The sequence below is a fragment of the Ailuropoda melanoleuca genome, chromosome 15 (assembly GCF_002007445.2).
Source record: "Ailuropoda melanoleuca isolate Jingjing chromosome 15, ASM200744v2, whole genome shotgun sequence".
NCBI lineage: Eukaryota > Metazoa > Chordata > Mammalia > Carnivora > Ursidae > Ailuropoda > Ailuropoda melanoleuca.
Window position 1 is genome coordinate 4909386 of NC_048232.1, and position 20212 is coordinate 4929597.

A 20212-nucleotide genomic window follows, 5' to 3' on the forward strand; every position below is an offset into this window, starting at 1 on the left:
AGCAGACTCCCCGCTAAACTCATGGGACTGGGTCCCAGGACCCTGAGATCATGACCTGAGCTGCAGTCAGACACTTAATCGACTGAGCCACCCAGGAACCACTTAAAAGATTTTTTTTGAAAAAAAAATAATGAAGAGAGCTTTATGCAGCCAGGTGTTAAAGTAAATTGTACAGGTATACTGATTAATCCACAAATTAGGGGGGAAAAAGACCCATGTCTAAGAACTTAATATATTATAAAAGTTCAATCAAAGTGGAAAAGATAAATGGTGTTGAGGGACAACTGATTAACCATTTTGAAAAAATAAATCTCAATCTCTACTTCTCCAACAGGTTAACAGAGGGAGCACCTGGCTGGCTCAGGTGAAAGAGCTGTGACTCTCAATCTCAGGGTCCTAAGTTTGAGCCCCATGTTGGGTGCAGACATTACTTAAAAAACACCACCACAAAAAAAAAAAAAAAAATCTAAAGTTATCAAACAGGATAACAAATTAACTTACAAGGTAAATTAGGTGAATTTATTTTTACAATGAAAAAATTAAACTATAAAACCATTAATAGCAAATATTAATATTTTTATAACCTTGAGGTAAAGAGAAAAATTTTAAGCATACCCTTCCAAATCAAAAACAATAAAAAGAAGAAAAATCAATCTATACAGCTACATGAAAAGTAAAAGCTCAGGTACGAAAGAAAAACGCAGCACAGCTATATATAAAGCCAACCACAGACTGGGAAAATACCTTCGAGTACATTAGGATTATTTATTCCATGGTCTTTACAAAGAGCTCTTTCGCATCAACAAAGAAAGATTGAAAAACCTCAAAAGAAAAATGTATAAAGCCTAAGGCCAACCAATATGAAAGGCAATAAACATCGAGAAATCATTTCACTCTCTAACAAATACTTTAAAAAAAATCCATGGGGGCGCCTGGCTGGCTCAATGGGTAGAGCATGCGACTCTTGATCTTGGGGTCATGAGTTCAAACCCCACGTTGAGTGTGGAGCCAACTTAAATAAATAATCAATCCATTATTTTGCCTTTAGGTATGACAGAGTGACAAAAATTGAAATGAAGGGGCGCTATAGACACTTCGGTGTTCATACACACTGCGCCATGCCCTAACTTTGTGTCTCCAAAACCAATTAGGAAGGAGTCACCCCCTCCTCCACTCTTACAAACTCCAGACACCTCTAATGGCCCACAGTCTACTCACCAAACTGCTGCCATCAACAAAGTACTTTCACATGCCAGGAGTAATACGCTCTGTCAAGAGCTAGAGTCTACTTTTAAATCGGAGTCAATGTACAGCCATAAATGTCAGAAGGCTTTACCATTGGCCATGAGGAATTTAGGGATTAAGTCCACGTTCCAGTCTCTTCCTCTCCCCATCGATGCTGGTGGCGCGCCTGGTATTTTAAATCTTTTGTATAACTAAAACCAAAACAAAAATTACCCACAATGTAACAGAATTTGCTCTTCATTATGCTACACAACTATTCTTCCACAACCTGGTTTTGGTATAATAACCGACCACCAACAGTGATGGAAGGTATAACGCCAGCATTTCATTTTTCATCAGATAAAATTTTTAGAGAAATTCCAATACACATCTAAGTTAACTATACTACTAAACTAATGAATTCTAAAATAAGTATTACAGAGGTAGTATTTTTTACTAACAGAAAAGCACAAATACAAAACAATTTGTCAATGACACACTAGCTATGCAGACACATCATTGTAGAAATCATTTAAACTCATTCTCTCCTGAATAAAAAGCTAACAGAAGGTTTAATTTTGCTTCCGTAGTTATGTAAGGAGTCAAAAACAAATTCTGGATTCTTCATATTTAAAAAGTTAGTTCCAGCTAATTTATAACTTATGTGAATTGAGTAGGATCTCTAGATAAAAAGAAGCTTATGGTCTAAAATTTGGGAATATCCATTTTGTTGCTAATGTGGACATGAATAAGCAAAGGTGGTGTATCTACTAAAAAAAAAATCCCCAAGTCCTTGAGTATATTCAAGGCGGGATGGGGGGCGGGGGAGACAGCTTGCTCATCTTACTGAAGATTAATGTATGTATCCAGGGTAGAAGGAATGATGCCAACATATCGCTCTACAGAGGACTAACAATGAAGAGATCTGGTGGTCATCGCCTTAACTCAGGTCAAAGTGGGCATCATGAAGAGTGCGGGAGTCTAGACGTTCTATGCCTCCTGATGTGATATACAACTAAGCTAGTGTGGACTATTCAAAAGGAAAAAAAAGTGGGGAGATTTCTGTAGATTAAGAGAATAAAGAGAAACAAGACCAGAGGCAATGTTTAAAGTAGTGAAAAAAAGAAAAGAAAAACACTGCCACCATACACAATATAAGACATTCTTGGCATCACTGGGAAATTTGACTGTCATCTGGATATTACTGTTAATTTCCTTAAATGTGATAACGAATGATATTATGATCATGTAGGAGAATGTTATTCTTAGCCAGTAAATGCTGAAATATTTAGGTCAAATAACATATGTCTATTACTTTCAAGGATGCAAACCAATAACAAAAAAAAGACATAAAGCAATATTGCAAAATGTTAACGGCTAAATCCAGATGGAAGGTTGATCCACTGGTATTATTCTTTCAACTTTTCTGTAGGCCTGCACAGAGAAAAAAATTTTGATAAAAATATGAAGTCTGCTTCATCAGTCATGACTGACAGTAACTGATGATACCTGTGTCTCTCTGCTACAACACGGTACAGCTCGTCTCCACACGTGTGGATGCTCGACAGACCTCAGAGAGAAACACACTTTGGAAATGCCTCACGCGCCCACGGTCTAAAAAGGTAGGAAGCAGGGGAGTAGAGCAAACAGAACCGAGGTTTGGAGTCTGACAAACCAGGCTCGCAATCCTCTGATTTTAATAACACAGACTACTTTGTCATCGGAAAGAGGGGGATAAAAATCTCTCCTTGAGTAACCGGAGGAATACATAAAACCAGGTGGAGAGCACGGCCCTGTGCTCGGCATGTATTAGATCCCCATGAAGAGAACTCTCCCTTCAAGAGATAACAGCGAACTGCTCCAGATGGTAGTAAGGTCGCAACTTAACAAGCCCTAAAACTAACAGTCCCCGGAAAAATAGGATGGTACAGATAATCTAGTTAATAAAACAAAATTAAACCTATTATAAGGAGTAAAGTTGAGATTCACAAGTAAAAGTTTCAAAAAATGAAAGGCATACTAATTTATTCTAATACTTACATCTTCCAGAGGTGTTATAGATGCACTTTCTCCTCCATAGTATGGGTTTCTATCCATGTGAAGAACTTTCTTCCCATTCACTGACATTATACCTGACAGGATACATTCCTACAGGGAAAGCACAAGTATCTTCAAAAGAAGTGAAGTGTCACCACATGTTTCAAACAGATACATTTTCCCCCAGATACTTTTTTTCTAAAGCCCCTCATCAGGCGCACCTGGATGGCTCAGTCGGTTGTGCATCTGACTCTTGGTTTTGGCTCGAGTTGCAATCTCAGGGTCCAGGGCTCAAGCCCTGCATCAGGCTCCGCACTCAGCTGGGAGTCTTCTCTCCCCCACCCATGCCTTCCCTACCCCCGGGGCTTATGCATGTGTGTGTGCACTCTCTCAAATAAATAAATCTTTAAAAAATAAAATAAAAGCCCTGAAATTAAACACCCTTAGAGCACCCAATACTTAACGTATGTACAACATATGACATAACTTAAGGACAAAGCCCTAAAGTGACTAGGGTTCAAAGTATGGTCTGTGGAACCCCATGGGCCTCAAGGTTAAGACTATTTTTTCGCTGTTGACATTAGCCCCGACGGTGCAAGACCAATGGTAGAGAAAAATTAGGGCAGTTGCTCCACACTGCGCTAGTCATTATACTCTCCACCACCACGTGCTCGCGGTTTAAAAACAAAAACAAAGCAAGGCTAGTTTCACTCAAAAATGTCCCTGAAGAAGCATTAAAAATTACCTGTTAAATGTACACCCTTGAATGCCCACCTTTTTAATGCTCTGAGTAACAAAATGGGAAGTCCACATAAAGTAACTCTGGCTCAAGGAAAACCTTTTGTACAACTGATTTTAAGCTGAACTAGCTACTTTTTCTCATGGATCATCATTTTTATTTGAAAGAACAACAGACCAATTTATTCAGACTTAGGTATTTGGCAGATGTGGCTGCAGATTTCACACTGTAATTAATCATTAAAAAACCCCTGCCATTTACATTTTGGTATAAATCAAAGAATATCCACAACAATGTGAAAGGCTATAGTGCTCCTCCCTGTTCCCACTACACATCAGTATGAGGCTTGATTTTCTTCATATATTTCAGCTGGGGCAGCATCTCACAGAAGTCTGAACACCACGGCAGATGAGAACCCAGCTGTCGTCAGACAGACAGAAAAGGTAAAATAGGGGCACCTGGGTGGTGCAGTCAGTTGAGTGACACACTATTGGTTTTGGCTCGCACTGTGATCTCAGGGTTGTGAGATTGAGCCCCGTGGCAGGGTCTGTGCTCAGCAAGGACTCTGCTTAAGACTTTCTCTCCCCTCTCTGCCCACCCCCACTTGCACATGCCCACTCCCTAAAATAAAATCTTTAAAAATAAATAAATGTTTTAAAAGATGTAAAACAATGATACTCTTCTCACAATTTTGTTTTGGAAGATATAGTTACACTTCGTAAAACTTATATTAACATGTAATGGGTTTATCATTAAGTGAATTAATAATTTTTAAAAATTCTCAGTGTTGATTTCTAATGATAAATATTGATAGACATAACCCTTATAAATAAAACTCTTCAGGGTCCTTAATTTTTAAGAGTATAAATAGATCCCAAAACCAAAGAGTTTGAGAACTACAGCTCTAAAGGAAGCATCCAAGATTACCATAAATAAATTGGCAATAGAGGAATATAAATGTCCAGTCTCAGGAAAAGGTAAATAAAGCATGAATATACTAAGATATGCTCTATCAAGACAGAGGGGGGAAAATCAAGAAAGAATATGATTAATGAATTAATGAGAAGAAACAGAGATGGGATACACATTCACTGAAAACTCTTTACACCCATGTTTTGGTGACCAAGGCTTTATTTTTTTAAAAGAAAAGGGGAATTCCATGTATCCTCATTAATCCTTAGGGCTTTTCAAATTTACTCCAAAGACCCTAGGTAGCAGGGAACAATCTCATTTCCCTAGAAGTCTGACTTTGATATTTTTATTTTAAAAATTCATTAATTTTACTCCATAATGTATCTATTCATTTTAGTATTTTTAAAGGTTTTTAATTACTATCAGGTTCAAATTTTACTCTAGAAAGATGCGTCATATCTTATTTAGATCAAGACACAAAATACTATGAGTGCTTCAGAAGGCCACTTCATGCCCTATTCCAGTTCTAACTCCACCCCCACACCCCACCCCCTCTCATGATTTCTAAGAGTGCAGATTCACTCTGCCTGTTTTTAAACTCTTTTGAATAAATGGAATCATGCAGTATATCCTTTTTGTATATACCTTTTATTCGATATTATGTTTACAAGATTCATCCAAATTATGCTTTGTGTGTTCTTGAAATGTACTTATTCTCACTGCTACAGAGCAGGGGTCCCCAAAGCACAGGAGCCAAGTCCAGTCTGCATGTGTTCTCATAAATAAAGATTCACTGGTAAACACCCATTCCCATTCATTTACATACTGTCTACATCTGTTGTCACTGTGCACGGTAGAAGCGTAGTAGTGACAGAGACTGTAACCTATTTGTGACATGGACCTTTACAGAAAGTCTGCCTAACCCTGCAAGTGGAGGACGCATCTCCAAGGCTGCTTCCCAACTCAGGACCACCTGAGAACGTGTTTGGAATGTAAACTGTAAGCAGGTTCTCAAACTTCACTTTGCATCCACAACGCTTGGAGGTCTCGTTAAAACAGACGCTGGGACTCCCACCCATAGACCTGGGCTGGGGCTGAGAATCTGCCTCTCTCGCGAGTTCCCAGGTGAAGTTAATGAGGCTGGTCCAGGACCAATTCCAGAACCATTACTAAAGCAGTGCTGCGCCAACTTTAATAAGCACAAGAATCAACGGGGGATCATGCTAGGGGTGCGTGGCCGGCTCAGTCAGTAGAGCAGGGGACTCTAGACCACTGGACCCTGTGAGTTCAAGCCCCACGTTGGGCTTAGAGACTACTTAAAACAAAAAACTGGGGATGTTCAACTGTAGATTTTGATTCAGTATACTAGGCCTGAGGCCTAACCTCCTGCTGTTCTATGAGGTTCTCAGGTGTTGCAGAAGCCGTTGATCCAAGGACCACAATTTGGGTAACAAAGCAGTGGAGGCTTTAGTTGAATGAATACACCGCACGACTAAACCACAATTTATTTATCCATTCTACTATTAATGGTCATCTGGACAGTTGCCAGTTTCTGACTCTTATAAATAATGCTCTATAAATATTCTCAACATATTTTATTATGCATTTGTTGGATATACATCAAGGAAAGCACAGCTATGTTCAACTTCAGCAGATAACTCCCAAACAGCTCTCCAAAGTGGTTGCGCTAACTTACACTTTTGTCACAGCAGTGTATGAAAGTTCCTGTTGTTTCAAATTTTGCCCAACACTTGTGTCTTTTTAATGTTAGCCATTCTATAGTTAGGATGTGGTTTAATTTGCATTTCCTGACAACTAATGAGGTTGAGCACTTTTTTAGTTTTTTTAGTTTTCTGATAATCATGGTATCTTCTTTTGATAAGTGCCTATTCAAGTTATTTGCCCTTTTTTAAAAATGGGTTTCTTTTTCTTACTGCTATATAAAAGTTCTTTTTATATTCTGGATAGATAAAAGTGCCTCACTGGTTCTATGCACTGCAAACTTCCACTCTGTGGCTTGCCTTTCCACTGTAACGATGCCTTGATAAAGAGAACTGAAGGCATTTTACAACTACAAAAATCAACCCTAATCTCTTCAAAAGCAATTTACTTGTCCAAAAAGCAAAACCCAAAGAAGCAATAACATACATGGTTGAACATATTGCACGAAAGTAAAATAAAATTTACTTTCACAAAAACAGGTTATGACAGAAACAGAGGAAGAGAAACAGCCCTATTTCCAGCCAACACAGGCAGACTCCAGAGCTCAACTTTTGGAAGCAAAATCACAGCAAGCAACTCGGAGTGTTGCATGTCTTCTATATATAACTTTCCACACTCCCCTGCAAATAAGCATGATCCACTCACTGGACCATGGCTCTAAAGCAAGCACTACAGGTGGGAGGCCTAAAATAAAGGGCTCAATAATTTAAAGATTCACTGAAGTCCAAAGAGCTGATAACAACTACCTTTAGAGGCATCACTTAGAACAAATACGACAAAAGCTAGTTAAATCTGCAGGTTCATGGATTGTCCTAAGCCCCTCTATAAAAGATTGCTTTTACATCGCCAAAAGGATGAAATACATAGTAGCGTTAAGTGTAATACTTTACATTTTGCTTTAAAGCATGGGATGAACTAATTCACTGATAAAATTTGTCAATCATATCTGGGCATAGGGTATACATTAATGATTCCAAAATTTTAATATCTTACAAAATTAACTCAAAATTAAAACCCAATACTACCTAGCTGATGAATACAGAATAACAAGCAAAGCACACTAGAGCCAGAGAAAATGCTCTACATCAATTTCCTTTTTTTGCACTTGAAAACTTGGTCCACCCATCATATATATCAACAATACTGATAACTTTTACCAGAAAAATCTATGTTTTAGTGACTATTAACCAACATGTTAGTTTTACATCTAATGGATGACAGTACTCCACATTTAATTCAAACTCACCCGCGAATGACCTGAGCAGGATGAGAATACAAACTTGCATCCAGAATAACTGAAACTATAAAACCATCTTCAGAATCTAAGTTCTTTAGGATAATGGCATCTGCCACTCACCTGGCATTTCATGTTCTACATAAAAAGAGGTATCCAGATCAAATGCTTAAAGGTCAGCTGCAGCCAAGTCCTAGTACCTGTTGCTGCGTGGGGGTGAGGGAAGGGCCCTATCAGTGGTATGAAGTTCACTTCCCTTCAGCACCCCGCACATATCACCAGAGTTGCAATAATCAGAATAACTTATTTGGACAGCACCTAAATACACTAAGGCAAAATACCTCTAATGTCCTGAAGAGGCCTGCATGGTGTTCCTATATATGAACCGTGATTGACCTAAACAGTTTCCTAGGTCAGTGGTACTAAAGAGTATCCTGGTGTCTTGGAAAAATTAATGCCCAAACCTTTCCTGCTTAGAGTAAGCTTCAAAGAGAATACAGTCACAGTACATTAATATTCTGACAGATCTTCCAAGAGACCAAACTAAGCACCTACAGGAACCGTAAGTCCTACTGAATTTTAAAGTTGTTACAAGGAAAAACAAAACATAAACGACAACAACAAAAAAACCCAAACAGAAAATAAATGCACACAAAAATGTGATAAGGAAAACAAGGTAACTAAAAACTATCACTAAAGAAAAGTGACTTTTGAAAGCTACTTACCTAGAACTATGGGGAAAATGCATTAACTAGAATATTTTTAAATCAGTTAATCTCAATATTATATGTCAGCAACAACATAGTAAAAATAATTTTTTTCAGCAGAATGTTCCTTTAAATATCTGTCTCTTGAATGCATCCCATTAAATGATGTCAAAAGATCATTTTTCTTGAAACTGGCTCTAATTATTTCTCTCCTGCTTAAAATCCTCTCCCACTGCCTAAAAGATAAAGTTCAAATTTTTCTTAGTCTAATACATTCAACATTCTTAGTGATAGGCCCTCTCCAGCCCAATTTCCCAATACGCCTCTTCATACCTTCTGTTTCAGGCAAAATAAACTCCCTATTCCTTATATACATCCTGTTTTCAATACCAATCCAACCTCCTCACTCTGCCTAGAAAATCATGCCTCCTGCTCAAAGCTTACCAATATTTTTTAAAGCCAGCTTACATACCTCCTTCTTTATGAAGGTTTTCCTGCTTCCCCTGTCTGAATTCCCACACTTGAAGCTCTATTACAGCACTTAGTACTTCCTCATATTGACTATTAGTCACCCTCCATATGATGAGCCATTTGTTTATACACAGATGTGTTTACCTTTTTATTGCCCATAACTGATCACAACGGTCACAGTTTAAATAACTGAAATTGGGTAAGCCACTACTCCAGTAAGAGTCTTTAATCAGGTACAAGGGGAAGGAAGATAAAGGGGATTGCTGATGATCATGGATGTGAGCCAAAACATTTAGTTGGTGGTTTTTCAAACCAAATATCTCACTACTACTTCTAGATGCTAAAATGTGTCTGATTTTACTTCTATCCTATGGGGCCAGTAGGCTTGAAACTGATAGGAAATACAGACTGCCTACAAGATATTTATACCTTCCAAAAGTGAGATATTTGTACAGTATTGACCCTATGATCACTACTGCAGTGGATAGAAAGTCCATCTACAAAACTCTAACATAGCAATGGCAAGGATTTTCAAGGAGCAAATCTGAGAGGCAATTTAAGATTTTTAAATCAGATATTTAAAAAAACTCTTTTAAATCACAAAATTTTAATAAACAAAAAGGGTAAAATTATGTCTGGGATGTAAAATAATTTCTAAACATCTAATACTGAGAACACTGGTCTAATCTCACTAAAGTACACGTTTCTATTCGTAAGTCCTTACCAGAATTACTACGTAGAACAAAACAACACAGATATTTCTGAGAGCCACAAATAGCTGTGGACCTAGTTACCCTTTTATACTATTTCTAAGAAGATTCAAGAATTTATTGCCAACCCCAAAGTCAATTACAAGTAGCGTATTAGGTGGTCAGATGTTGTCTATTCACACTGAAATAGACACCAGCCTAACAGCAAAGTAAGGGAGGAGGGAAAAAATGGAAGAGCAGACTGAACTAACTCAAAGCCAGCAGTCTGAGAGTACTTAATAAGGAGCGCCCAAGCTTACCAGGTGTTTCGATGGCTTCACTATGTTATAGCATTAACACAATAATTAATCCTCATGATGTGAAATCTTAGTTATCAAGTAAATTACGTTCCTTAGTTTGTTAAAGAAGTTGTGATGTCATTTGGAAAGGCTTTTTTCAGAAAGTGGTGGTTCTTTAAAGGGATAATCCTCAATTCCTTAGAAAATTCGATTACAAGAAATATTCCATTTCTCCTGGATAATGATTTTGTTCCAAGTTACAGGTTTTATGTTTTATTTATTAAAGTTACTATCAACATTTGTGGATCACCATGACCTTCATTTTGTAAGGAACAACTGATACAAAACAGTGCCAATACTAGGTAACAGAGTAACTCTGACACATTGTCTTTAAAAGTAGCAAGTTAATAGCACTAAAAGTACTTGACATACAGCCATCACCTACTATTTCATACCCATAACTGATAGAGTATGCCTGTTTTTAGGTTATTAACTCTATGGCACTAAATATTTATAAGCCAAAAAATAAGAAAATTAAGTGGTATGTTCACTCCAGTCAATTCTGATTTGAGGTTTCTAACCTTAGTGATCTTATTTAACGTTAAGCAGTATTTGTGTCACTAGAAATGACGGTACACATTTACCATTACCAATCATCCCACCGTCACTACTCCTATCAATGATGGTAATAATGTGAATGCTCTGCATGGACAGAATTCTCAAAGAACATCTCAGAAAGCAATCTAAGAAGGCTCACAGGGATTAAACTTATCACAGCTGATAACTTTTCTGAGGGCAGAAATTGGTCTGATTTCCAATTAAGTACCTATCACTCTTCAAAAAGGTCACAATTAACCCAAATGAATACTTAAATAAAGTGCATTATATTAACTTGGTTGCTATCCAGTAAGACCATGCTATCTCCGACACAAAGTGATGCTTCTGTACCAGGCATGTAGAAACCCGCAGGGCAGATTTCCACTCATTTGTCCATGTCCAACGACCTAATCAAGAGCAAATATGAAAGACCAGCAACAACCCTAGAAAAAACGGAACTGGCTTTCACAACACGCTGGCAGCAACGGGGCCTGTTCCAATGGGCGAAATCCTCCCTGAACTACTAGGCTTGCAATCCCAATTAGACACTTTAAAAATACTAACTGAAGAAAAACAGTCCTGCAGCTGGTAGGCCTGCCTGTTCATTTAGGCATCCCACCGTCTTCCAACTCACCACCTAAGAAGAAATTCCACCAAATCCCGCACGTTAAAAATGACTATTTCGTTTTCTAGGTAAGCGACCTCATCTATTTGGTGCTACTTCCTAGCCAGTCACACGTCTGCTTCGGACTCGTCTACAGGAAAGAACCTGGCCTCTAGCAACCCATCACCGTTCCATTTCTTAGAGGAAAACCCCCAGAAGAGACAATGGACGCGGGAACGGACCAAACCAATGGAGAAGATGGCAAAGATCAGGAGAGAAAGCATCGGATAGGCACGCTTAGTGAACACTCATTTCCAATTCCACAGACCTTAAGTGGGATGAGAGTGGTTAAAAGGAACGTGTAATGCTTCTCATTTGAAGGGGGGGATAAAAAAGCTAATTTTCTCTAAGTTCACTGAACTGCATCAGTTACAAGACACTGATTATCCAATGACTTGTCACAGAATCTTGTGCCTAGCTCTCGTAGACCGAGACCGACGAGCAGCGGTGGCTGTAGTCGAAGTAGGAAACGCAGCTGCGAGCGCTCCCGCCCTCCCCCACCCCGCCTGGTGCTTTTCCGTTTCCAATCGGGAGAGGCCATCAACCCGGAGAGGAGGCGGAGGGGCACCCACACCCCAAGCGGGCTTTTCTCTCGTTTCCCACCCACTTTTACTTGCCCGTCGCTCTGCATCAGGCCACCCCCCGGACCGGGTTCTCCATCTCCGGGTCTGTCCTTGCACTTCTGGGGCAGACCCGGGGCCCCCCACGACCGGTCCGCGCGGCCGCCGCGAGCCTCCGCCGCAGGCCCCCGACGCCCCGGGACCCGCCCCGGGTCGCGCCCCCCGCACGGTCGCAGAGGCCCCCCACGACGCACCCCGCGTGCACTGGGACGCAGTTCTTCAAGGCGCGGCCCAGCGGGGCGCGGGGGAGGGGGACTCACCGTCAGGCCGGTGCCCAGCACGATCACGTCGTACTCCTCATTCATGGCGGGGGACGGCGACGACCGAGGCCCAGGAAAAGCACAAGGCGCGGGGACTCGAGGGGCCAGCGGCTATACGGCCACCCTGGAGTCACGGGGGAAGCGCTCAGGCCGGTGTCGGGGCCCGACGGGAACGTGGAGCCAGGGCGGGAGCTGAAACGGAGCTGGAGAAGAGGGAGGCTGGCCGCCACCTCAGACGGGAAGAGAAGAGCGGGGCAGGGAGGGGAGGGAAGACGGGGAGGGCAGGGAAAGGCGGGCGGCGACCCGGGCCTCCGCAGCCGGGGCGGGGCTTAGAGACGGCGCTCGGAGGGCCGTCGATCACATTCTTCCCGCTCTCTCATTGGCTGCGTTCCCGTCGCCTGACCAACCTTCGTCCTCTCTCGCCTCTCGCGAGAGAAGGGCGGGCCGTCCCTCTGGCGGTTCCGGTTCCCCGCCCGGTCCGCTGCCACCGTGGTTGGGGGCGGAGGAGGCGGCTGCGCGCGGGCCCCTGAGGGCCTGATGTGGGGTGGGGGAAGCGCGCCCGTGGCCGGAGAGCGGCGGTCAGCTTCGTTACTCCCACTGTGGTGTGGGATCCGGAGTACGCCCAGGGCCCCGAGACCTCCCGCCGCCCTTGGACTTTGAGCCCGTGGCGGCCACGTGCGCCGGGGCTTGCGGCGCAGGGATCTGCTGGGGACGAGGGCGGCCGCCTCGGGCCCCGCATTCCGGCCCTCGCGCCCGCCGGGCTTCGTCTAGTGGCCTGGCTCCGGCTGTGGCCCGGGCGCTGTGCAGGCCTCGGTCCGACGTGCCCGCGCGGCCGCGCCAACTCCTGTCATTGGCAGCTTGCTTTGTTGTTTCCTCCCATCCGGCCTCCTTTTTGAATGAAAAAGCCCCCATCGTCTTGAAAGCAGTTCAGAGATCACAGGCTGTATCTTATTTCCCGCCCTGTGTCGTGCTTGCTGCGTTGCCCCATGTGCGGCCCGAGGAAATTAAATGAGAAGAAAAAAACTTTTTAAAAAGTAACCCTTGGCACAAATGAAGGGAATGGCCAGATTGGATTTGAAGCAAGTCTGTGCCTACTGAGAGCTATAGCTCGGGCCAGCCATAGAAATTGCAGGGGACCACGCAGGAATAGGGTTAGTCCGTGAGCGTGGAAGAAACATTCCTCGTGTGCCTTCCGTCTCCTCTAGTCCTGCCCACCCCCAACTTTTTTAGGGTTCCCACTGGAATCTCCAACTTTGGGTAAAGAGAGGGGTGTAAGGAGAGGCTTGTGTTCTCAACCAAAGAGAGGAGACCCTATAGAAGCAGTCCGAACAGTGATTCCGCTAAGGCTTGGACAGCCAGTGTTTACAGCCTGTGACAGGTCTGCATACTCAGAGGAAAGAGCTGGTACTTCCTTCTAGTGTTACTCTCAAACACAGCAGGAGAACTATTCAAAGTGAATCTTGGTGGCCTTCATATTTAAATCATTCAGATTCCGGAAATAATCTAACAATGTTGTACAATGTTTCTTCACCCCAGAAAGAGTTTAAGAAAGTGTGTTGTATCAGACGATGGACCTTGGGGCGGAGGCGGCGGGGGAGGGGGGTTGAATTTACATACCTTAACTGGGTTTGTATACATCAGTCATGAAATGAATTTCTATGAGTAGACAAAAATCAAGTGCAAAGTTGACTACTGAACCCGTTATATACCAGTGGGTATGACTGATTTTTCTGTTGGCTAAACATGATGCTTTAAGAAAGGTCCTGCTGTTCCTCTCCAAGTATGTGCACACACATTTATATGCACAAACTTATAAACAACAGAAACTTCTCACAGTTCTGTAGGCTGCAAAGTGCAAGATCAAGGTGTGTCTGGTGAGGGCCGGCGTCCTGGTTCAAGTTGTCTTTTCACTATCTTCTCACCTAGTTGGAGAGGAAAGGGCTCTCTAGGGCTGCTTTGACAGTGTTACCTATATTTTTGAACTGACTTGAAATACCCATTTTTTAAAAGCTAGCAATAATGAGCCTGGCTGGCTCAGTCAGTAGACCACATGACTTGATCTAGGGTTCATGAGTTCCAGCCCCACCTTGGGGCACAGAGATTACTTAAAAAAAAATCTTTGGGGCACCTGACTGGCTCAGTTGGTGGAGCATTCAACTCTTGATCTCAGGGTCGTGTATTCAATCCTCACATTGGGTGTGAAGCCTACTTAAGAAAAATTGTAAAAAATAAAACATAAAAACTAGCAATAACAATAAAAGGCCTGTTTCATGTATTGCCATCAACCTCTGAATGTTGAGGCTTGTAAGCATATCTGCTGAATTATGTTACCATGTTGTTGTTTTTTTTTAAAGATTTTATTTATTTATGTGACAGAGACAGACAGCCAGTGAGAGAGGGAACACAACAGGGGAGTGGGAGAGGAAGAAGCAGGCTCCCAGCGTAGGAGCCTGATGTGGGACTCGATCCCAGAACGCCGGGATCACGCCCTGAGCAGAAGGCAGACGCTTAACGACTGCACTACCCAGGCACCCCTATGTTACCATGTTTTAAGTGAAGGGCATTTAATCAATGTTCAGATGGAGTTAATGAGAAACTTCAAGGCATTGGATAAGGGATCTGAATTTAAGACTAATGAGGCTCTTCAATCTGATCCCTTACACTGAAGTTTAGTTGTGTTGGCAGTACAAGCCCCGTGGTCCTGTGGAAGGACCAAAAAAACAAAAACCAGCAACTGGTTTAATCGAAAATTCGATGCCTGCTCTAGGGTCTTCATCACCTATTCTAGTTGCCAAGGAACTTGGTAGACAACAAATACTGTTTATGGTGGGAAGTGGCTTAGAAAGCCACTAATTGGTTCTGTGTTTATAGGTCTCAGTTCCCAACAGAGTGAAACCTTAGGTTTGGGGGAAGTGGGTGATTGGTGGAGAGGAGTGGAAAATACCATCCCAATGAAAGATATTTCAAGTCTTTGTACAAAGCAAGAGTCCAGTGTGAGTGTCATTTATACCCAGGTGCTTGGGAATCACTGCTGATCTTTTGCACTGAGCCCCCACCCACACCTTACAAAGGGAGAGCCTGAGTCTAAGAAAAAGAAAATCAGAACGAATCTTAGTCCCGGTCATCTTTCTGTCCTGAACCACTGCAACAGTTTCTCACCCAGTTTCCCCTTCTTTCTGGGCTGACCATTATCTTCCTAAAATGTGAATCAGATCATGTTCATGCTTCTATCTTTTGCATTTAGAATAAAATGCAAACCCCTTACCATGGGCTAAAAGGTATTGTTGGACTTAAACCTTTGTATTTCTCTCCAACTTCATCTTGTATGCTTCTCGCTCACTACACTCCAAACACACTGGTCTTTCAGTTCCTAGAAACTGGTCAAGCTTTTAACCACCCAATGGCCTCAGCACCCTGGGGGGTCCCATAGCTACTAACCCTCACTTCCCCTCCTACACCTCTTTTCACAGCTGGCTCTTTCCACTTCCTTAAGTTTTGACATGAAAACCTTCCCTTGGGGTGCCTGGGTGGCTCAGTCAGTTAAGTGTCTTCCTTTGGCTCAGGTCATGATCCCAGGGTCCTGGGATTGAGCCCCACTTCGGGCTCCCTGCTTAGCCAGGAACCTGTTTCTTCCTCTCCCTCTGCCCCTGCTGTGTGCTCTCTCTCTTGCTCACTCTCTCAGATAATAAAATCTTTAAAAAGAAAAGAAAACCTTCCCTGACCACCTTATCGAAAGTAGGCTCCCCTCAACTCTTATTCTCTAATGGCCCTCTGCTCATTTCTTTCATTGATTTTTATTGGTAATTACATTCTTTGCTTGTTTTTTGTCTGCTTGCCAATCAGAACGTAAAGTCCATGAGGGCAGGGATAGTATCTATCTTGTGCACAATTATGGTTCTAGAACAATGCCGAGTACCTGGCAGATGATGAGTAAATATTTGATGAATGAATAAGGACCTGGAAGTTGATCCCTAGATCAACAAGGACCACATGTGATGAAATAGGTACCAGTGCTCTTGATACTTTTGAGAGGGGCAGCTTTTCTTATTGCAGAAAATATTAGGATTATTATTTTAGAGGGTCTTAAAGATAGGGATCTATAAAATATAAATCTGTTTAATATCTAGAAAGTTAATGCTGGAGATAAAACATATTAGGATATCTAGAAAAAATTTTAATTAAATCCCCAAAATAAATATTTCCTAGTTTATGATGGATTCATTTACCCACCACCCCACCCACCCAGCCCCACAAAGTGCTGGTCTGCTCCCAGTCTCCACCTGATTCAGAGACTGGCTCCACCCGGGGTCCAAACTAGAATTCTAAATATCATCCTTGATTCTGTCTTCTTTCTCTCCTTCCACATCTATTCCTATTTTCCTTTGCTGTGTAACCAACCCCCCCAAAACTTAGTGGCTTAACAATGTATCATTATCTCTGATAGTTCTGTGGGCTAACTGGGCTCAGATGTGTGGGAATTGCTTGGGTCTACGATGCAGCTGTAGTCAACGGCTGGGCTGGAAGACTGAAGACCAGACTAGACTGGACATCCAACATGGCGCCCTCCCATGGCTGACAGCTGATGCGGGCTCTCAGCTGGGAGCTTAGCTGGGGCTGTCAACAAGAACAGCTATGCAGGTGTAGCCTCTCCACTGGCCTTGTGCTTCTCAAATTATGGTAGTTATGTTCCAAGAGTATAAGTTCCAAGAAACAAGAAATGGAAGCTGCTGGTCTCTTAAGGCCTGGGCCCACAGACTGGCTCAGGGTCCCTTCTGCCATATTCTACTTGTCAGAGCAGTTACAGAGCACACCAGGACTCAAGAGGAGGAGCCATAAAGCCCAGCTACCAATGCAAAGACTTGCCAGTGAATGTGTAGTCATCTTCAGTCTGCCACAACACCCCATTACATTCTGGCCCTGCCACCTCATAAAAATCCTTCCAGTCCCTTCAAAACCTCCAGCCTCGCAGCCTCTACACTAGTACAGCCCACCATCAAGTTCTCTCCTAGATGAACGCAAAAACTTTCTTAATTGGCCTTTGATTTAGGTGCCTCAAACTTGTTCTCTATAGTACAGTCCAAGTGATCTTCATCAAAATCAAAGGTGGTGGAGCTGACCACATCTTTAGAATCTTTCCTAGGCCTCCACTGCTCTTAGGATCAAGTCCAAACACCTGTGATTTCCTAAGATGAGCGTCAGTGATCTGGCCCTCTATTACCCTCATCCCTCACCACAGCCCTCCTCCACCCCTCGCCATAGTTTCTGATTCATCGCCACATTAGACAGTGTCCAGCCAGAAGAACACAAGGTGTTTTAAATAGAGGTAATATAATATAGGGAATTGGTTTTAAAACTTGAAAGGGCTGGAGAGGCAAAACATAGAAGGTTCCCCAGAGGTTAGGAACTGCCTGAAACTCTTGAGCAAGAGGGAAAATGGTGCTACCCAGCCTTCCTGATCCCTGTGTCATCAGGCTGGCCCAGCGCCATGACTACCACTGCCAGAGCCGATGCCGTGACTGCAGATACAACCAACAGCAGGGGAACATGGCTTCTCCTGCCTCCTGTCTTCCCCCAGCAATTTCCATTGGCAGAACTCACCAGAAGCCAGTTGGCAGAGGCCTCTGGGAAGGGTGGTTTGCTGACTCAACCCCTGCAATCCAGAGAAACACAGGGATGGAGCTGAGGGCTGACATTTGATGAGCAGAGCTGCTCCAAACATTTTTCTGTTCCACAAATTTGCCATGCTCCTTTCCTTCTAGATATGCTTTTCCCTCAGTCTGGAACATTCTTCCCCTATCCTTCTATGGACACTGCTTTCTTCTGTTTGTAAGAATTCTCAGTGCAGATGTCACTTCTTCCATACATCTTTCCTTACTTCCCACTCTGGATTAAATTCCTCTATTCTGGGTTATCATGTACTCTCTACGGCCCTTCTCTTAGCGCACGGCACCTGGGTTGTAACTGGGTGCTTCTGTTTGCTAGTCCTGTGGAGTTGTGTTCCTCTCAAGGGTAGAACTCTACATTTTCATCCTTTTTTCCTTACCACCTAGATCATACTAGGCACTAAATAAATATTTAATGCAGGGGTTCATAACCTGGGGGATAATTACGACGGCCTCTAAAAGGTCTGTGAACCCTCAGTTTTGTAAGCAAAATATAGTGCACATGTGTATTTTTCCAGAGAGAGGATCCACCATCAGATTCTCAAAGGGGGCAGTAACTCTTAAATGATTAAGAAAATCTATGTATGGATAAGGAATGAATTCACGATATTCCTAAGAGTTGGGTAAAGAAAAATACAACTGCCAGGAAGAAACTGAGTATCAAACCATTTCAGTGGCTTACCCTACATCACAACTTTATTGAATTTCTGTATATCTCTAGAGAAATGAAATCAGTACCAAGACTGGTGATGTACCTACAAATACAAAATAATAGGCAAAATAGAAATCATTAGCAAGTGCAATTAGTAGCAGCTCCATGCAGTGCTTTAAATATAATGACAAGGAGTTGGTAGAATTGGGTGGGGTTTCAGATGTTGTGGCCAACCAGGTGAGTCAGGTGTCCCAATTTCCAAGCAATTCAGAAGCATAGGGCAAACATGTTCCAGATCCTTTCCCCCTTTCAGAAAGCCACTTAACTCTAGCCTCTAACCGCAGAGAAGTGGTGGGAAAACAGCATGGCTGTCAAGGCAAAGCAATGACAGTGGACTGAAATGATGATTTATTTGTTCCATCCTAGACTAGAATGATCTCTAAAATGCCCAAGCCTTAATGTTTCTTAGGTCACTTTAAAATCATTGACGTGATAGTTTCTTGTATTAGTTTAAGTTACTTTGTTTTGAAGTAACCAAACCCAAATCAGGCTATCTCAGGTATAAAGGGGCAAAAGTGTAGTCAGGTCTCTGGAAGGATCTGGCGTCAGGAATTGGAAAACTGTCTCTGAGCCCAGCTCCTCTCTGTACGGCTTCTTCATTATTTTCTCTCTCTACAGGCTGACACTGTCTGCTTTCCTTGGACGTGGAGGGTGGGTGATGGCTGGCAACTCTGTGCAACTGAGTTATGCCATGTCTATGCAGATGCTCACAATAGGGCAGAGTTCCTCAGCCTGACACTGACATTTCAGGCCAGATCACTCGTGGCGGGGTGGGGGGACAGTCCTGGGCACTGTAGGACACTTAGCAGCATCCCTGGCCTCTTCCCACGAGATGCCAATACCCAGCCTCTCCCCGGCCCCAGCTGTTACAATCAAAATGTCTCCAGACATTGCCAATGTCCCAGCGGCAGGGCAGGGGGTCCAAAATCACCTAGGGTGAGAACCCCTACACTAGACTATCCAGGTTTTCATAATTCAACATCAGATTTCCAGATAGAGACTCTGATTGGCCCAGCTTGGGGTCTTGTGTGCAACTTGGTCCAATTAACTAAAGCATAAAGTGGCATGGCAGAAATATGGCCACCGGGAGTCCACGTCCGAGGGGGCCATGGCCAGGTCCCAGGAAAGAGGCATGAACAGATACTCTAGTAGGTGTCCATGACATTCCTTCACCCTAGAACTGAGGTGCTCTAGCCTGACTCTATGGACTCTATTCATAGGGGGTTTAGGAGAACATTCTCTCAGAGACAGATTTGTGGTATCTATATACCTTTAAACTTTTAACCCCAAATCTTCCACCATAAGGCTTTTGAAATAAAAATATCTGATTTTTTTCGTTTATCTCTTCAATGATTATTTACTGTGTCTGCTCTGTGCCAGGCACTGGGCTAGGCCTTAGTGAGCTAAGTAGTTTGGGTCCTGTTTACACATTTTAACTCCACATTGATTTAATGGTTGTGATAGTATAATCCTACTGTGGGTTACCCTTTTTTCATTTCGAAGCCATTTTACCTTTGACATCTAATTACTATTTTTTAAAATATTTTATTTATTTATTTTTAGAGAGAGAGAGAGCTAGTGGGGGGAAGGGCAGAGGCAGAGGGACAAGTAGACTCCCTGCTGAGTGGGAGCCCCACATGGGGCTCAGTCCCATCACCCTGG

General features: G+C 42.7%; 1 protein-coding gene across 1 annotated transcript in view; it reads right to left on the reverse strand.

Annotated features, from left to right (window-relative positions):
- GDI2 (GDP dissociation inhibitor 2) overlaps positions 1-12487 on the reverse strand; it is a 32142-nt gene extending 19655 nt beyond the window's left edge. The window contains exons 1-3 of the mRNA XM_002920346.4: positions 12176-12487; positions 3265-3372; positions 1337-1436 (exon numbers count right to left, since the gene is read on the reverse strand). Coding sequence (XP_002920392.2) covers positions 1337-1436; positions 3265-3372; positions 12176-12220 — 253 coding nt within the window. The 5' untranslated portion in view covers positions 12221-12487. The remainder of the gene's footprint in view (positions 1-1336; positions 1437-3264; positions 3373-12175) is intronic.
- Positions 12488-20212: the final 7725 nt, after the last annotated feature.